This window comes from Phyllobates terribilis, unplaced genomic scaffold (assembly GCF_046119375.1).
Source record: "Phyllobates terribilis strain yellow unplaced genomic scaffold, ASM4611937v1 Scaffold_5__5_contigs__length_657084704, whole genome shotgun sequence".
Taxonomy (NCBI): domain Eukaryota; kingdom Metazoa; phylum Chordata; class Amphibia; order Anura; family Dendrobatidae; genus Phyllobates; species Phyllobates terribilis.
In genome coordinates this window covers 123,889,926-123,903,764 of record NW_027362765.1, presented here as the reverse complement: position 1 = coordinate 123,903,764, position 13,839 = coordinate 123,889,926, and the positions used below count along the sequence as shown (strand labels likewise).

Genomic DNA, 13,839 nt, shown 5'->3' with positions numbered 1-13,839 from the left:
CTAATTGCACAAAAAAGTTTTATACTCACACTACACAAATAACAGATACACATGTATACAATATATGTGTATGTATATATAGTCATAAATATATATTCATACATGTTTGTGTATTTAAGAATAAAGAATAGCATACATTTACAGGATGCACACCCTATTATCAGTACCAGGATGCACACCTTATTATCAGTATCAGGATGCACACCCCATTATCAGTATCAGAATGCACACTCTATTATCAGTATCAGGATGCACACCCCATTATCAGTATCAGGATGAACACCCCATTATCAGTATCGGGATGCATACCCAATTATCAGTATCGGGATGCACACCCCATTATCAGTACCAGGATGCACAGCCCATTATCAGTATCGGGATGCACACCCCATTATCAGTATCAGAATGCACACCCCATTATCAGTACCAGGATGCACACCCCATTACCAGTACCAGGATGCACACCCCATTACCAGTACCAGGATGGACACCCCATTATCAGTACCAGGATGCACACCCCATTATCAGTACCAGGATGGACACCCCATTACCAGTACCAGGATGGACACCCCATTATCAGTACCAGGATGCACAGCCCATTATCAGTATCGGGATGGACACCCCATTACCAGTACCAGGATGGACACCCCATTATCAGTACCAGGATGCACACCTCATTACCAGTACCAGGATGGACACCCCATTATCAGTACCAGGATGCACACCCCATTATCAGTATCAGGATGGACACCCCATTATCAGTACCAGGATGCACACCCCATTATCAGTATCAGGATGCACATCCTATTATCAGTATTAGGATGCACACTCCATTATCAGTACCAGGATGCACACCCCATTACCAGTACCAGGATGGACACCCCATTATCAGTACCAGGATGCACACCCCATTATCAGTAGCGGAATGCACACTCCATTATCAGTACCAGGATGCACACCCCATTACCAGTACCAGGATGGACACCCCATTATCAGTATCGGGATTCACACCCCATTATCAGTATCAGAATGCACACCCCATTATCAGTACCAGGAAGCACACCCCATTATCAGTACTCTAATACAGTAGATATATACAGTATTCTAAGATACAAGTTAGACTGCAGTATACTTGTAGTGCACATTAATATTACGACCCTAAATCTAACCGAAGCCGATATGAAATCCCAATTTCTAGCAGTACAAAGCAGACAATACCTGCAGATACAGCACATGGTCCGCACCAAGACCAGGTCGGCCACAAAGCACAAACTTGATGAAGCCAAGCCTCGTGTCCCTGAAGCTCTCACAAGTAGACGCACAAAGTTTGCAAAGAATTGACTAACCTAGAAAAGTTTCACACAACGTCATCTTGGCTGTTATCTTTATCCCAGGATCCACAGCACAAGTCAGAAGTTACTTCATTCCTGAAAAGTTACAGCAAGTCCCAAAAGCTTATGTGCCCAGGAGCCTAGCCCAGGCCCTGTCCGCTCCAATCACAGCCGCCCCGGGATAATTAGACAACAATAGCCCGAGCTGGCAGCCAATCCAACTTCTGTACACACATACAATTGCTGTAGACCAGGACAATGACAAGCTGCTGCTGTTTCTACTACTCCCTCTCCCTCCTTCCAAGCGCTATTCAGTAGCAACTGCTTGTTAGAAGACCCCTATACTCCCCCCTTCCTGGGCGAACATGACCGGACCACCATATCATGTATGAAAGTTTGTAGAAAAGTGACTCCTATATGTGATCAGCCTTCAATTGACAACTATTATTGGACATATGACATAGGTATTAGGACATTTCTTTTCAATATTTCTTTGATTAATGTTTTGTAAAAGCATCAATTAAGATGCATTTAGACGGGTTCCTCTTGGCCTGGTAATGATCGACTGCATACAAGGGCCGCACGCACTGGGGTCCTGGGTTCAAATCCCACCAAGGACAACATCTGCAAGGAGTTTGTATGTTCTCCCCGTGTTTGCGTAGGTTTCCTCCGGGTTCTCCGGTTTCCTCCCACACTCCAAAGACATACTGATAGGGAATCTAGATTGTGAGCTGCAATGGAGACAGTGATGATGACATCTGTACAGCGCTGTGGAGTATGATGGTGCTATATAAGTAAGCATAATGAAGTTGATCGGCATTTGCTTACTGGTTTGTTTACACAGATTGACAAATATTAATGGGAGCAGAACAATCATCAATCCAATCGTTCTGTCGCCATACAGCATCGTGTTATCAGCAGCTCATACCCTTTTTACACAGGGAGATATGCTGCTGATAAGTACTTGTGCACACAAGCAGTTTTCTCATATGAGTGCAATCTGTGGTTTTCATGGATAGCACTCGTACCTATGATATTCTATGGAGCTGTGCACATGTCCAATTTTTTCCTCGGACTGAGTGGTGCATGGAAAAAAATTGGAGACATGTCCAATTTTGATCCGAGTGCAGGATCAAAATCGGCTATGCAAGTCTATGGATCTGTGAAAAAATGGGATCGCACTCTGGTGACATCCCAGTACGGATCAATTTTCAGAAATTGACAGAATGGAGAAGATGGAGAAACTTTTTTTTTCTACCCACGTCCAAGAAAAACTGAGGCCACTCTGATCAAAGTCTGAGCAGAATAATCGGAGCGGATGTGGAGAAATCAGCCGAGGGAACAGACCCTCAATGATATTTATGTCGGCATAAACAAGCCAATCATGTTTCTTTTCGGGAACCTTAGTTTAATGATTTTGACCCATCTAAATGCACCTTAAAGGGAATCTGTCAGCAGGTTTTCGCTACCTCATCTGAGAGCAGCCTGATGTAGAGAAAGAGAAGCTGAATCCACCGATGTGTCACTTAGTTTACTGGGTGCAGTCGTTCTCACACAATCAGAGCTTTTAGACTTAGAATGAAGCAGAGCTGAGAAAGCTAACCCTGCCCACACCACAGCTAACCCCGCCCACACCAGGCTCTGTTTATACAATGTCCATAGACAGTGAGCAGCTTATCACAAGAGGGTGCTGTCTGACTAGCATGCCCACTGTTGTGTTCCGGCAATGATAAGCTCCTGGTGCTAAAACAATCATTGAAAGCAAACAAAACATGGAGCTTGATGAGAGGCATCTCTGAAATCTGTGTTTTAACCCCTACCTCATGCTGTCTTCAGATTACATAGCAAAAACCTGCTGACACATTCCCTTTAAATCTTACTGATTAGACAATACCAAACGATAATACCAAGTAAAAAGTCAAAAATCCTAAAAATCCATCAGATACATTTTATAAATTATTATCAATAAAGATTATTATGTTGGATATCAGTAATGTGAGGTCAGAAACATCACCGCTAAGCCAGCCTGCGTTCCTTCAGGTTTGTGATGCAGTACCTGAGACTTTGTTCTAAGATGATAGAAAATCTAAGATCAATGGGGAAGTCGGACCCCCGTACCTCCGGGCTGCTGCCCCAGGATTACACTCCTCACTGACAGTTTTGGTCCTTATGATACTACAATTTTCTGAGATCTTCAGCTTCTCTTTTTTTGCCAATATACCTATATATGACAGCTTGCTTTTTGGAGATATATTTTTCAATTACACCATTTTGCTGTAAATATAACATTTTATATTTTCATTTTTTTTGTCCCATTAGAGCATTAAATTGCTTGATTGATTGCACAATATAGAGGAATACTTCAGTATTGCATAATATTTTTCTTCTCAGCCGAACACCTATTAGGCCCCGTGGTTGCTATTTATTGTGGCATCTACGATTTAAATGACTGAGATCAAATTTATTTCTGTCCCTGACCACTGCGGTGTGAACCTGGCTGTATATTACACCCAGTCCCCTGCTGCCAATGGCATCAACTTAAGCCCATTACTTCCTAGCACCAGCCTTGTCCCTCCCGAGGTTCATGGAAAGCCCTTCCCAACAGAATTGTATATACTGTATATATTTATGTATATATACATATATACACACATATATATGTATATATACATATATATATGTGTATACTGTATATATATACCAGATGTTAGGTTGTTGGCAAAGGAGTTTTCTGCTTTGGACAATCCTATTTAGTTAAAAGTTTCCTCAATCAGACAACACTTTCTAGAAGGTATGCAAGGCAGCCATAACAATAGTCTAATTATCGCTTTTTAGAGCACAAAGTGACAGTAATGTTTGTTATTTCAACTGGGATAGATTTCAACACAAAAACTTTAGTGGCTAATCTTTTCTGTCTGAGTCGATTTTAAAGGGAACCTATGGCATTTACCTGCAGATATAGGGTTAATCTATAAGTAAATAGTGTATAAATGCTGTGCAGTTGGCTTACTTAATCAGTGGCTACAGGGAGAAAATGATGTTTTATTCTCCCTGCAGCTGCTTGTGTCCAGTCATGCAGAGAGTTGTCACAGTCACCGTGCACTATACAGTAAGCTCAGCTATAAACACTCCCTGGCAGATTGATTGACAGCCAGCTCTGCACACACATATGCTTTGGAACAGGCTGTGAACCAAAGTGTCAGGTAGTGATTACAGCCCCGCTCAATGTATAGTCAGCAATGACTGTAACTGCTCCCTGTACCATCCTGATGATTGTAATCGAGAGGCTGCAGGGGTAATAAAAATTCATTCTCCCCCTCTAGCCGCTGCACAGCTATACAAGATTTAAACGCTACTTACCTGCAGATTGACCCCATATCTGCAGATAAATAATATTTCTGCAGGTGACAGGTTTTTTTAAAGGTACTCATGTACATTGGAGTAAAGTCAATGAAAACTGCAGCTATGAATACTTGTCTCGGCTAAGTTCACATGCAGCGTTTTTGCAGCATTTTTTGCAAATAAAAAGCTTTGTTTTATAGTACCAGGAAAAGCTAAGATATTTCAGAAATCTCATGGACACGCTTGTTTTGTTTTTTCTTGACTGAATTGGAGAACTGCAGCGTTTTAAAATCTGCAGCGTGTCAATTCTTTCAGAGTTTTTTTCACCCATAAATAGCAATGAAAAAGTGAAAAACTGCTACAAAAAACCGCAGCAAACAGGTTTTTGCTGCGGGTTTGGTGAATAAAACTAACTTTATTAATGTATTGCAGACAAATCACAGAATCTGCACCAAAAATCACGATTAAAAAATGCCACAAAAAAAAATGCATAAAAAAACCACCACAAACATGCAGTAAAACCTGCCTAGAGAGCAGGTTTTGGCTGCAGAAAAAATGCTGTGTGTGAACATAGCCTTGGGGTATTTGGGCACAACATCTTTTTCAGGTTGGCCCACTCCAAAACATGCCCAATAAAGCACTTTAAAAGTGCTTAAAAGAACGGACGTTTGCACTGCAGTGTCAACACAACTTGCTGTGCATATGTTCAGTCTTTTAGAGCTTCTTTTGTCCTCTTAAGGCTACGTTCCCACGATGAGATTTTGGTGAGTTTTTAACGCTGCGTGTTTTTGCTGTGCCAAAAATGCAGCATCTTTCAGTTACAGCAGAGTGGATGGGATTTATAGAAATCTCCGGCCCACTGTGCTTCTTTCTAACACTGCGTAATTTGACCTGCGGTGCGAGTCAAGTCTGCAACTAGTCAATTTCTCTTGCAGGTACGCTGAGTTTCCTGTGCGGATTTTCCCCATAGACTTACATTAGGTCCGGAAATTTCACAGGTTAAAAAAAGGATCAAAAATACATGGAATCCACACCTAAGTATGCCAATAAAGTTTTGTCAAAGCCAATACTAGGACGTTTGAAAAACAAAGCGGCTTTATTAAAAGCATAACGCACCAAAAAAACCATGCAAAAGCAAAAATGCAATAAAAGCACATGTTAAAAGACAGCACACAAAAACGCAATAAAAAAATGCAAGCAACCTAATTTACATAATGAGTGAAGAAATGGGGCAAAAAATCTGCAACATCAAAAACTCAATGAAAGGTCATTGTGAGAACGTAGCCTTAGGCTTTCTTCAGGTGGCTTTTTGCTTGGAAGCCACTCACTGCTCTATACATAATGGGGAAAAAAACACAGGTGGCAAAGTCGCTGCAAAATAGATGCTTCAGGAAAAACACCGCTGCTATTTTCCTGAAGCATCTTCTGCGTGGAAAACTCAAAGGCTCGCCCCAGTTTAAGAGACATCCTGTGTAGAGATGAGTGAACCCGAACTTAAAAGTTTGGGGTTCATACCGGATAGTGAGTGTCCAGGGCTAAACGCCGAACACGGACTTCTCCCGGAAGTCTATTGCAATGTTCGGAGTTCCGTGGGAAGTCCGGAAGTAGAGAGAGAATTATCTAGCTCAAAAGTTTGGATGCCCATTGTTTTCAATGGGGTCCAAGTTCTGGTTCAAGTTCTGGTACCCAAACCGAACTTTGGAGTAAAGTTTGGGTCAGGTACTAGAACCTGAACTTCCACGGGTTCGCTCATCCCTAGAACTGTGCACATACCCTTATGTATCTGCATCTCCCAACTCTCCCCACATACTGTAGATAAGGCCAAGAGAAAGGCAGACCTTGAGATTTTCCTTTCTGCCTATTCTGAACACTTTCATGATTTGTAGGTTTATTGGGGGAGTCAGAAGAAATAGCTGGTCAAAAACGATCAAAATCACACGATAGTCCAAATAAGAATCTATATCTAAAAATCAGAGTTTACAACAACTAAAATAAAATAAAAAATGAGGTGGTTGAATCTCTGCTCTTGAGTTAATGGCAGTGACAATGCCATTAACTCAAGTGATCGGTTACAAGTTAAGCCCCCGTCTCACATAGCGAGATCGCTGCTGTGTCACGGTTTTGGTGACGCAACAGCGACCTCACCAGCGGTGTCGCTATGTGTGACACTTTGCAGCGATCAGGCCCCTGCTGTGAGGTCGCTGATCGCTGCAAAGTGTCCTGGACCATTTTTTGGTCATTGCCCTCCCGCTGGTCAGCACACATCACTGTGTGTGACCAGCGGGAGCAGCGATCAGGCTGGTAACCATGATAAACAGCGGGTTACTAAGGGCACACGCACACCTAGTAACCCGCTGTTTATCATGGTTACAAGCCTGCTAAAGTGAGCGGTAACCTCCCGCTCACTGTAGCAGAGTGGTAACCATGATAAACAATGGGTTACTAGGTGCGTGTGTGCCCCTAGTAACCCGCTGTTTATCATGTTATCATGGTTACGAGCCTGCTAAAGTGAGCGGTAACCTCCCGCTCACTGTAGCAGAGTGGTAACCATGATAAACAACACGTTACTAGGTGCGCGTGTGCCCCTAGTAACCCGATGTTTACCATGGTTACCAGCCTGCTCCTGCTTCAGCAGGCTGGTAGCCAGGAGCAGGACATCGTGGAAAGATTCTTTCCACGATGTCGCTGCTCCCCTGATCGTTGGTGAGCTTGCCTGTTTGACATCTCACCAGCGACAACATAGCGACGCAGCAACGATCCCTGACAGGTCGTATCGTTGTCGGGATCGCTGCGGCGTCGCTAAGTGTGACGGGGCCTTTACACCTCTCCATTCAAGACTGAGAAATCCATAAAACCGAATACAATGGGAGAAGCTGAGATCTGTGGTGCAGCTCAGAAGGTTCTTAAACTGAAGTTTTCCTTCCACTTTACTTACAGGAAGAAGTAGTCAGCGGGGAATTTACTCTCTAACCAACAAAAATCAGTTTTTGACAACTTAAAGGAGATCTGTCAACAGATTTCACAGTACAAACTGCATACATGATTACATAGATCTCTTACATGTGATGAGTCTGGTGTACTGGATTTGAAAATCCATGTCAGAATGGTTGTATAATCCCTAAAGGGAACCTGTCGTGAAAAAACACTATTAAACTGTAGATATGGGGTTAATCTGCAGGTTAATAGCGTTCTGAAGCCGAGTGTCCGCCGTTCTAAAAGCCCGGCTACCGGGAGAAAATGAACTTTTTTCCTCCCGGCAGCGTCCAGCTTTCAGTCATAGAGGTGCGGCCGGCACGGCTTTTGTCACCACTCAGTACATTGTGAATGGCAGCTTTAACCACACCTACGCACTGACTGACAGCTGACTTCATACTGATGCACTGCTGTGCCGGCTGTCAGTCAGTGTCAGGGGTGCAGTTACAGCTGTTGCTCACTATGTACTCAGCAGTTACTGAAGCCACAGCTCTATGACTGAAAGCTGGAGGCTGCCGGAGGAATAAAATTAATTTCCTCCCAGCAGCTGAGCTTTGAGTATGGTGGCTGCAAGGCTTCAGAATGCTAGTAACTTGCAGGTTAACCCCATATCTGCAGTTTAATAGCGGTTTTTCACAGGACAGTTTCCCTAAATTTAAAGCGACATTTTATGAATCCAGCTAGAGCCAGTAAGTGTTTTCTCCTCTACGTTACCTGCTATCACTGTGACATCTTAATTATTGGGTTGCCTATATGGACAACCACAGACATTGTCATCACTGTCCCTAACAGGGCTCGCCATCAGTTTGACTTGGAGGGTGAGAGAGAACCCACACAAACACCAGGAGAACATACAAACTCCATATGGAAGTTGATCCTGGTGATTTGAACCCAGGACCTGAGTGCGGCAAAGCAACAGTGCCGACCACTGAGCCACCGCGCTGCCCATAAAATTACATCAGTTCACTGCATAAAGCAGTGTTGGTGTAAACCTCATGGGCATTTGCAAGGATGACTTAAAGGAAAGTGAAAGACTCAGGCTAGGGTCACAAGAGCGTATATTCTCTCCAAAAGAATCAAATCGATTATGGTAATGACACTCCGATAAAACACTGATCCGAGTTTGCTCAGAGTGACAGCATATTGTGATCCAATTCTCTCAGATGAGAGAATCGCATCACAGGTGAGAAGATGGAGAACAAAATTTCTCCATCTTCTTCATTGTGTGAGTCAGCAGAAATCGAACTGCAATTGGATGTTGTCCGAGTGCAGTCTGATGGTTTCCACGCACCCATAGACTTTAATGAGTGAGTGGCTTCCGATTTCAGAGTGAAATCGCAGTATGCTGTGATTTTTTTAACAGACAGATTCGGTCAGTGAAAAAATTCAGCAACACTGCCCCATTATATAAATTGGTTCAAGTGCTATCCGATAAAAAAATCACATAGCACTCGTCTGATAAATAAAGTGTTGTGATCAAGCCCTGAAGGATAAAACCTGAATTTTTCTAGCTCGAAGTGTGCCTTATTCTTTGTATGAGATACTTGGGTAATCAGACTTAAAAACCTGATGCTCTTCCCGATGTATCTACAGTGGAAGCTGCTGTCCAGTTGATGAAAATTTGCCACATCACGTCTACAATTAGTCTGATTCTAATCAGATGGATTTTTTTAGGGATAATGAAGGATAAATTTAGGAATGACAATCTGATTGGGGTTAAGTCTTTGCATTTATAGTTGGCTTTATTGCTGCAACTGTGAACATTTTCCATCTGGAGAGGGCACATTGGTTGTAACATGTCTAGGCCCGGAAATGCTGAGCGGTAACAGGTTGCTGTACATTAGGAGGCTCCACACCTGCTCCATGAGGTGGCAGTTTCTAGAGAAGGTCTTGTAGATTCCCACCAGCAGATGTGAGATGCCATCCTCCAGGGTCCATTATTAGATATAAATATCTAGTCATCGCCTCAGTACACAGATCCGCTCGGCCTCGTCTTGCTGCTCATATCACACAATCTGTTTTGTGAGCAGAAACTTCTGAGAGATGAATGGGAAAAGTTGAATGGCAGCTGTAGGGGTGCGGGGACATGACACAGGCCAGAGATGTCATTACTGGAGACACTCAGCAGATGCATGGTAATAGTCTCAGAGGGCCTCTGTCCTGTATCAGCTGAATCTCACATTAGATACATTGTTTCAATTTTTTTCTAGACTGTCATGAGGATTTAATCAATGTTTGCTTTCCTGGATTACGGAAGGCACATGTTCCAATTAGGAAATGTTAGGACATGTGTAAGAACGGCTGGATTATCCACAGTCTGCAATAGGCAGAAGGAGGTTTAATTACAAGGAGTATGTCTCTAAATATTATTATTTATCCCATACGGTGAATGCCATAATTGCCTTTTTTTATTATTTTGATTAAAAAATATGGGATAAAAAAAGATCCAAAAGTCGTAAATACCTGAAAAATGGCACAATACAATAAAAAGAACTCCAAAGCACCATTCATTCAAAATAAGAAAAGTTATGGATCTTACAAAATAGTTTTATTTTTATGATGTTGGTTTGGGTCCTAATGATTATGAGGATGGGGTTGCAGCCCGGTCCAAGTTCTCAGCAAAGAATTATACTTTCCATTAAAGTCAGAAGAAGACATCGAAACAACTGAGCGCTTGCGCTTAGTGCCGCTCCATTTGGATATCCTATCATTTTACCGTAAAGCGATCTTCTTCACCAATAATGTGACCAAGCATGACCAGTCGCAAGAGTAGGCATTCCTGGTTGAAGTGACCGTACTTGGGGCAACACTCCATTAAAGTTTAAGGAAAACAGAGCAATTGCTGACTGCACTGACCAGCCTGTTTCTGTATATTCTTTTGAATTTGATGCTGAGGCCAATATTTTACTAGGATGAGAGAAAGAGAATTAATGTGTGTAGGCCCTTAAAGATCTTCATCATCATTCTGTACCTTGATAGTCGTGAACCTGAAGAGCAACATCTTAGGAACAGGTTCTCAGTCTCATAAACTGGAGACGTAGGCTAGCTGATCTTCTCACAGTCCAGACACCTTTCATCATCCCACCAAAGAGTTTCCATTGCTTCCTCTGATCTGATATTTCTAGCAGTTTACACTTCTATATCCATGTTTAAAGAAGACAAACTCTACACCATAAGAAAATTCCCGCTGAACCCAACCTTTGAAATTTCTCATAGTTGTTGGGCCATCATCGTTTTTGTGGATGAACATATATCTTTGAGGGAGCTTCGCTGTATTGTACATGCAAAGAGATAAAGTCTTTGATTACACTTAATACCCAATATAGTAGGGGTGAAATAAGCACAAAAATAAGTATTTTTTCCTATATTTCATTCTTCATTGCAAAGTAAATACATATGAAATCTAAATGAATGGTGAGACACCTACTACCTCATCACCACCAAAATTCAGAAATCTGTGCCTGCCTATGAAAAACAATCTGACTGGCACCACCAAATATCCAGGCATTTTTATTGATAGGTTTACAAAAGGAAATCCCAGTACCTATAGACAATCAACATGGTCAAACACACCCCAACTAGGAGACCATTAGGTCCTTTGTTTCCCATCCTTAATATGATCTTTACCTGTACTCCACACAATTAATAGGTATTTATATATATTCTATGATCATCTTATGTAATATTTATTGGCTGTTTTAGATTAGTGTGGGGATTCACTTGCTTAATGGTTTCGGACATTAAATGGGGGGTTCATTTCCAGCTTTTTAGCTTTATCATATGCAAAAATAGAGATTTTTTCATGTTTTAATGAGTTTTTTCCTTGTTGTTCAATTTTCTTTGATTGTATAATAAAAGTTAAATTTTTGGATTTGCCAGGATTTTTGTGGGTGTATCTTCTTTGTCTTTTTTTCCCATATATACATTTTTACACTATTTCCTGTGCACTCCTTCTCTAAGCGTTATTTTTACTGGTAAGCCTCTTTAACTAGGAGACCATATACGTAGACTCGGACTCGCCCACAGGGTAGCAGGAGAATTTTCCGGTAGGCCCCTGTGAAGTAGTGCTGATGAGTAGTGCTATTCACTGGTGCCCACCTAAGCCTCTTTAACTAGGAGACCATATACGCAGGCTCGGACTGGCCCATGGGGGTGCAGGAGAATTCTCCGGTAGGCCCCTGTGAAGTAGTGCTGATGAGTATTGCTATTCACTGGTGCCCACCTAAGCCTCTTTAACTAGGAGACCAAATACGCAGGCTCGGACTGGCCCATGGGGGTGCAGGAGAATTCTCCGGTAGGCCCCTGTGAAGTAGTTCTGATGAGTAGTGCTATTCACTGGTGCCCACCTAAGCCTCTTTAACAAGGAGACCATATACGCAGGCTCGGACTGGCCCATGGGAGTGCAGGAGAATTCTCCAGTAGGCCCCTGTGAAGTAGTGCTGATGAGTAGTGCTATTCACAATTTTCAGGAAAAGGTATAATCTAATCATTCATTAAACAAGCCACATTAAAATTAAATAGAAGCAAAAGTAAATTTGTTTACTAGTGTCAGGTTATTTTTACATGTAAGTGAACAGTCAATGTTACAGGTGGGCCTTTGCCAACCAAGTCCGACACTGCATATACGTGTATAGGTAGCACCAAACGGCATCATGGCGGTGGCAATAATTTGATGCATAGGAGGATTTCAGCCAATTACTATTGTGACTCCCAGGTTAATCCAGTGATGAAGTGTCCAAAAGTGAATATTTATAAAATGAGGGTTCGGTAAATATCTAAAAAAGAAAGAAAAAGCACTGTTTTGGGACTATTGGTAAGAATTCTACAAGATATAAGATATGTGATCTCAGATTATCAAGTAAAAAAAAAAAAAAAGAACCAAAATTGTAGAAGACATTAAGAGGGCAAAAACTTTTCTGTACATTCACAATAACCAGTAGAACTATTGATAGAAACATGTCAAAGATCAGAATGGTGAGTGCAGTCCCATGCTGCAGTAATGGATGGCAGTAAGGGGTAGAAAGAAAAAAAAAATGAAAATATATCTATGGGGTGAGAATCAAAAGCAGCAGTCGGGCTTGGCCTTTGAATTGAGAGGGCAGATGGATGCATTGCCAAATCTCGATCACAGCTGGGGTGAACTGGCTAAAATTCTGTGAGAACCACTTTCACCAGCCTCCCATATGGAGTGAGATGGGGGGCTGGGTTACCGAGGAATGTATGGAACAAAGACTTCAACTTGGTACAATTGAAAGGGAGAAAACTTGTGCCATTTATCGAGCTTATTACTAATTTAAGAGGCCAATATCTTCCTTGAACAGATGTTCTTAAATCGCCGCCTTAATAACCAATTGCTTCTTTTTTCTTTACTGCGTTAAATCCCGGAAAAAAAAAAAGAAAAATTTTGATGCATTATTTATTTTATCGTTATTTTACTACTTTTTACACATTTGGATTAAAAAAAAATAAAATAACTGAATAGTAACAGTGTGGAAAAAGCTTCATGTAAATGAATGTGAAATAGTTTTATCCAAAGGAAACTTTTATCTATGAAGTTGAAAGCGTACGTCCTATGGAAAGATAACGTCTGTATATAATTATTATTATTTTTACTGTTATCCGTTTATTTGTGACTCTTTTAGTGATTGGTCTATCACAGAAATTTAGGGAATTATAGAACATTACTTAAAATTGCTGAATTTTGTTAAACAAAGAATACAGACTGTGATAAATTAAGAGAAAAGTGTTTTTTTTTTTTTTTAATACTTGTACGCCATTCAATGCTTTCTTGTAAATGTTCACTCTTACAGTTCGTGGTAAAGAGAGCAACTAACAATTTCAGCAGATTGCTCGCCTCTTCTTGTAAAATAGGGGGGAAAAAAAAAGGCAGAAAAGAAAGTTTTTGCAGGGGGGAGACAGGTGGCTGAAGTAATGGCTGATTGGAACAAAGCTGAGCTATTAATGCAAGAATGGAGAACACAGTCATTTGGCTCAGCAGGCCTGGGGTTGAAAAGACGATCGGGAGATAATAGGGCAGTGGGCATGTCTGGGGTGGGATACTAAGTTTGTGGAGGTCTGATAAGCCCTCTCTCCCTTAATTCCTCTTGTTCTTGGTATCAATGGTTTTGATGTTCTGGGTGATGTGGCCACTATTAAGATGTGACACAGAAATTAGTGCCCTTTCTTATATTCT

General features: G+C 41.6%; 1 protein-coding gene across 3 annotated transcripts in view; it reads right to left on the bottom strand.

The window, feature by feature from the left end:
• MYT1 (myelin transcription factor 1) overlaps nucleotides 1-13,839 on the bottom strand; it is a 211,672-nt gene that overhangs the window by 176,750 nt on the left and 21,083 nt on the right. For 2 of the 3 annotated variants that reach the window (XM_073682904.1, XM_073682905.1), the window contains exon 1: nucleotides 1,347-1,467. The exons of the other annotated variant lie outside the window; for it this stretch is intronic. In XM_073682904.1, the coding sequence (XP_073539005.1) occupies nucleotides 1,347-1,371 (25 nt within the window). In that variant the 5' untranslated portion in view covers nucleotides 1,372-1,467. Of the gene's footprint in view, nucleotides 1-1,346; nucleotides 1,468-13,839 lie in introns of those variants that run through there. 3 annotated transcript variants of the gene reach the window in all.